This window comes from Lagopus leucura, unplaced genomic scaffold (assembly GCF_019238085.1).
Source record: "Lagopus leucura isolate 7727_CA_CO unplaced genomic scaffold, USGS_WTPT01 60211-1_obj-0_obj, whole genome shotgun sequence".
Lineage (NCBI taxonomy): Eukaryota > Metazoa > Chordata > Aves > Galliformes > Phasianidae > Lagopus > Lagopus leucura.
In genome coordinates this window covers 1-5766 of record NW_024963715.1, presented here as the reverse complement: position 1 = coordinate 5766, position 5766 = coordinate 1, and the positions used below count along the sequence as shown (strand labels likewise).

Sequence of the window (5766 nt, the reverse complement as noted above, 5' to 3'; positions counted from 1 at the left end):
CCAACCCTGCTGTGTGCAGGTCTCCAACCAGCAGCCCAGGCTGCCCAGAGCCACATCCAGCCTGGCCTCCAATGCCTGCAGGGCTGGGGCATCCACAGCCTCCTTGGGCAACCTGTGCCAGCGCCTCACCGCCCTCTGGGTGAGAAAACCTCACCCCAAGCTCAGCTGCACAAAGCACACCTCCACCCCACTGCCCACGTGAACTGACTTCACAACAGCCTGCAATGGGCTCGTGTCCTTAAATTGATGCTGCACGCTGTTAGATTAATTAAAAGCAGTTACAGGTCGCTGGCAAACACCTGAAAACGTAACTGGTGGAGAAGCAAAGAGCTGCTGTGGGATGGCAGGACGCAAGGGGCAGGGATAAAAATCCTCAGAAGCACAAATTGCCTCCAAACCAAAGGGCTTCTGATGCCTCTGATGCTGCTATCTGTGGCTCAGGTAAGTCAGAAATGCGTTCCTCCAGTGGTGTCACTTCCAGCCCAGTTGAACTCAGGGGAAGAGCACAGCAGCTCTGCGTTGTTTGGAACAGGGGACACGGAGTTATGAGCTCAGGAGGTGAGCTGCCTCCATCAGCAGGAGAGCATTTAAGTCTTTAACAAGTCTGTTCCCTTATCAGGAAATCCCTTATCAGCGCCACACCGGCTGAACCTGGACCAGAAGCAGCTCCCAGACCCCAGCAGCTTCATCTCATCCCTCCTTCTGAAAGGATTTTCCAACAGCAGCTTTGCTCAGTGTTCCATGGGAGGAGCTCCCTGAAGGCAAAGAACCTTCCTGTGTGCTACAGCAAACCCAGCAGGAGCAAAGCACCCAGCAACCAGAGGCCGCTGTGCTGAACAGAAGGCAGCCCTGCCCTCTGCATCCACCTGCACTCAGAAAGAGGGAGGGGAAGAAGGGGGTAACGTGTGACATCCTGAAGCAACAGCACCCGTATGAGGGGCAGCAGCCAAGGCCAACTCAACAGAGAACAACGCCAGCACACAGATGGGGAGAAGACCCCCAGAACGGTGACTGCTGGGCCCAGAGACACAGCTCCCCACTGAGGATGGGCAGGGAGTGAAGCATCTGCTGCTTGTTGGCCGTGCTCACGCCTTCTGCAGCCCTAAGAAGGCAACCAGGCTTCCCAAACTACTCGTGCAACTCGTGGCTCTCGTTCTCGAGACTTTACGGTGTGTTTCATCTCCAAATCACAGCATCACAGAATTGGAGGGGTTGGAAGGGAGCTGCAGAGCTCATGGAGTCCAACCCCCTGCCAAAGCAGTTCCCTACAGCAGGTCGCACAGCTCGGCATCCAGGCAGGTCTGGAACATCTGCAGAGCAGGAGACTCCACCACCTCCATGGGCAGCCTGCTGCAGTGAACAGTAGGACCATAGAGACACATTGGGACCCATAGAGACACGTTGGGACCCATTGGGAGCCATAGAGACACGTTGGGACCCATAGAGACCCATTGGGACCCATAGAGACCCATTGGGACCCATAGAGACACATTGGGACCCATAGAGACACATTGGGACCCATTGGGACCCATAGACTCCCCCACCTCCCTGTGCAGCCTGTTCCAGTGCTCCGTCACCTCACTGTACAGAAGTTCTTGCACACATTGGTGCACAACTTCCTATGCTGCAGTTTCTGGCCATTTCCCCTCATCCTGTCTCCACTCCCCACTGAACAGAGTCCATCCTCACCATTCTGCCCCCCACACCTCAGATATTTATAGACCTGGATCAGCTCCCCTCTCAGTCCTCTTTTCTCCATGCTGAACAGACCCAGTTCACTCAGCCTTTCTCCATAGCAGAGATGCTCCAGGCCCTTCACCATCTTTGTGGCCCTCCGCTGGACTCTTCCCAAGAGATCCCTGTCTTTTCTGTGGTGAAGCTGAATTTGGCCTCACCAGATTCGCAGCACCCAACCCTACCGTGTCGGGATTGCCCTCCAGCAGCACATTGATGGCTCTGTTAACATCCCCATTGCAGTCGTGCAGAGCAATCACACACTCATCCTGGTTCTTCCCCGTGATGTCAATCAGCTGTAAAGAAGACAAGAGCAAAGTCAGCGCGTCCCGTGCCCGCAAAGCACCGACATCCGCGTGGGTCTCAGAGGCGAGCGCGTCGAACCCCAAAACACAAATCCCACGTAGAAATGCCAGCGTTTGGCAGCCCTGCCAGCCTCCCAGCTTAGTGGTACGAGCAGCAAATCCCCAGCAATGAGGGTGAGTTTCTGAGCTGCTGAGTCCCATCACGGTGTGGCCTACGAGCTCCACGGCTTGGGATGCTGCTGCTCCTTCTGCTCTGGGGCTGCAGTCAGCCGGCCCAGGACAGCAGCATGGGGCACAAGCAGCACAGCACATCCCCTCTGCCACCACCCTCCCCTCTCGCACTCACTTGTTTCACCTTCTCCTCAAAGTCAGCGTCGTTGTGGTCCGAAATCATCTGTGCAAGTCGAATCTGTTCCGCGGTGGCCTAAAGAGACGAGGCACCAAAAGAGAGCACGGTTAGCATGCAGCTCCTCAGCTCGGCTCCCGGAGGCCAGGCTGCTTCCAGAAGGAGCAGACGCTACGAAAAGAGGTACGAAATGTGGCTTTGGGAGGAGGAAAGCAAAGCAGGCAAAGGGGGAGCGAGGCAGGGAAAGCGAGGAGCACCGCCAGGCGTCCCGCGTCACCTACGGCGGCCTCAGTACCACCAGAACGCGGAGCCAAACCGCAGGCAGCTCAGGGCTGGTTGTGAAAAGCCAAGAGGAGGCGATGGGCCGGAAGCACGCGGGGTGCAGCGGCACCGCAGGACAGCCCAGCTCCCGCGCCAGGGCTCCACCTGCACCCAGCTGGTTGCCCAGGACGCTGCCCTTACCTGCGGCCGCTGCTTGTGCTGTGTCTGGCTCTGTGTCTGTGTCTGCTCCCAGCTCCCCCGGGCTCGGTTAGTGCCCACCGATGTCATCATTTACAGTATATACAAATAACAGTATTTACAAGGTAGAAGTCTGCGGTGGGGCAGGGAGGGGGGGGAGAAGAGAGAACAGGCTGTTAGAAACTGGAAACGCACGGCGGCACCGACACGGAGTGAGAAACACCAGCATGGACCCACATCCCCGACCCCACGCTGCGTCCCAGAGGGAAATGCCCCCCCGGGGGGCTGACCTGGCACAGAACCACCCCAAAAGCACGCGGTGCTTCACGAAGCCCTACAGCAGCAGAGCGGGCCGCCCCAGAGCCTCCAAAAGCTCCCAGCTCTTCTCCTTTTGTGCCTTCAGACCACAGGGGAGCAGCACCCTTCACTGCTGTGGGGCATTTCTCCCTTGAACGCATCACCCACGTAGAAACAACGGCATCTTTTTCCCTTATTTCAACTGCCCTGCAGATCTCAGAATGGTCTGTTTTGTCCTATCGAGCATTCTAGATTTAAAAGCTACCAAAAAATGGAAAGAACTCGACGCCAACGTGGGACAACAGCGAGGAAGGCGGCTGCGGAAGCGCTGGAGCTCAAAGGCCGTGGAAGAACCTCGGCGAGGATCAGCAGCCTGATGTGGGAAGATTCCAACCCCAACAGCAGCGGCGCCGTGCTGCCCACGAGAAGAGACCCTCAGCAGCTGTAAAAAGTCACCCTTGGGGCGACCGATCCCTCATGGCAACTTAAGGGGAGTTCTGTGCTGACGGAGCTCCGGCGTCACGGCGCTGCAGAGCCGCAATTTGGGGGCACTGCAATTCAGGGGCACCACACAGCAGCCACGCCGCGCTCCCTCCCTGCTGGGCTCGGTTTCCACTCCCAACGCTTCATCTCTTCCCATCCTAAGATCTCACACACAACCACGTCGTCGTGTCGCACCAACACAGCGGCACCGCAGCCCCCGGGAAGCGACGCTGTGCTCACTTAACCTGCGGTTCCCATGGGCTCCGGCAGCGCTCTGCCCCCCAGCTTTGGGCAGAGTTTGGCAGCCGCCGCGCTCTGCTCAGCCCCGCTGCGTTTCCAGGACCGTTCAATCATTCTTTACGGGCAAAAAAAACACCATCAAAGAAGTGGTTCTACCAGCAGCACCGTCCCGCAGAAAGCGTCAGGTGAGCTCTGCTCCAACGCCACTCCTCCGCCTGTAACTGCAGCACAGCTCAGGGGCAACGTTTCAATGCCAACATTCCCTATCCCAGCACCCAAACCGTCCCCACGCGTGTAACGATGCGCTTCACAACGGGTTCGGGGTGGATTTATCAAACCTTCCATCTCCTTTTGTTTTGCTTTAAGAAGGAAAACAAAACCACACGCGTGCAGCTGCAATAAAAACGGCGACGGCGGCCAAACAAAGCAAACTCCCCAGCAAAGCCCAGAGAAACGGCGCTCAAATGGGAAACCTTCAAGACAAGGGGATGGGATCGAAGGGCTGCAGCTCCGGGTTACGGGATCCTGCATTAAAGGGGCTGCAATGCATCGCCTTCCCCATCAAACCGCGTCCCACAGAGCCGAGCCCCGGGCTGCACGGAGCCTCTAAAAAGAGAGGTGATACAGAGACAGAGCGCAACGGTTCACTTTATTGGGAATTCAGGGGAGTTACAAGGCAGAACGGGGCTCTGTGCTCACGGCCGCTGCTCCCGGATGATGCCAGGCGAGCCCCAGCGCGGCCCAGCCTCGGTTTCCCTTATCTGCTAGGGTGGAAAAGCGGCACTTCCACACCCCTCCTGCAAAGCTCTGCTAGCACGGCAAAAAGGCTCCAAAGTTCCAAAGGAAAAAAAGGGCGAACGCGCGAGGAAATCTCCCTACGGCGGCGAGCACCGCAGCGCGGCACGCGCGGCTCGGATCCGCGGAGCGAACCCCGCGTGCGTGCGGAGCCCCGCGGCCGGACGGGAAAGCCCGCAGCGCCCAGCCCCGGGCTCAGCCCGCGCTCGCACGGCGGGGCGGCGCCTCCCGGCCCTTTGTGCTCCGCGGCCCCGGGGATCCGCCCGGTCCCGGCCTCGGAGGGACCCGCGGCGCACAATGGGGGCGGCCCCGCGGGGAGGGCCGGGCCCGGGCCCCTCCGCCTCCCCCCGGCAGCGCGGCGCCAGGCCGGGCCGCTTCCGCCCTCATGGCCGCGGCCGCCATTCCCCGCCCGACGCGGCCGCCCCCGCCCGCACGCCCGCCCTCCCTCACCTGCGGCGGCCGCGCGCTACGCCAGCCCGAGGCCGGGCCCGGCCCACTAGGCCGCACGGCGCCCGGCGGGGAGCGGGGCCCGGCGGGCAGCGAGGGACCGCCGCGGAACGGCGAGGCCGGGCCGGGAAGAGCGGAGCCGAGTGGAGCGCGAAGGGAGGAAGAGGAATAAAGGCGGCGGGGCGGGGTCGGCGGGGCCGCGCGGAAGGAGCAGAGCCACCGCCGCCGCGCACCAACTTTACCTGAGTCTCCACCACACTGACACTGCCCAGCGGCGCCCGCCCCCATCACGTGACGCGGGAGGGGGCGGGGCCGGGCCGGCTTCGCTCCCACGTGACGCGGCACGCGAAGGTGACGCGGCGCGCGGAGTCACGTGGGGGAGGGCGATCGGCTCGGTTTCCTTCTCGCCCGGCGTCGCGCTTCCGCGTCACGTGACGGGGGCGCGGGGCGGCTTCGGAGGGCGCCATGTTGTGCGGCCCCGCGGCGGGCCGGGGATGGCGGGGGCCGGCAGCAACTGGCTGTCCGGGGTTAACGTGGTGCTGGTGATGGCCTACGGCAGCCTGGTGAGCGACGGAGAACGGGACGAGAGGGCCGGGGGGGGCGTGTGGGGTCCGGGAGGGGACGGGCGTGGGGTTGGGCCCTGCCGGTGTGCGGGGGGGG

The 5766-nt window shown here is 61.4% G+C and overlaps 1 protein-coding gene across 1 annotated transcript; it reads right to left on the bottom strand.

Annotated features, from left to right (window-relative positions):
- Positions 1 to 1827: 1827 nt before the first annotated feature.
- On the bottom strand, positions 1828 to 5422 carry LOC122191301 (ubiquitin-associated protein 2-like; the record flags this gene model as incomplete). The annotated part of the gene is made up of 4 exons (XM_042891542.1): positions 5349 to 5422; positions 2848 to 2977; positions 2386 to 2463; positions 1828 to 2030 (listed from the first exon to the last, which is right to left on the bottom strand). Coding segments are annotated over exons 2-4 (371 nt in total), but the record flags the coding sequence as incomplete, so codon positions are not given.
- Positions 5423 to 5766: the final 344 nt, after the last annotated feature.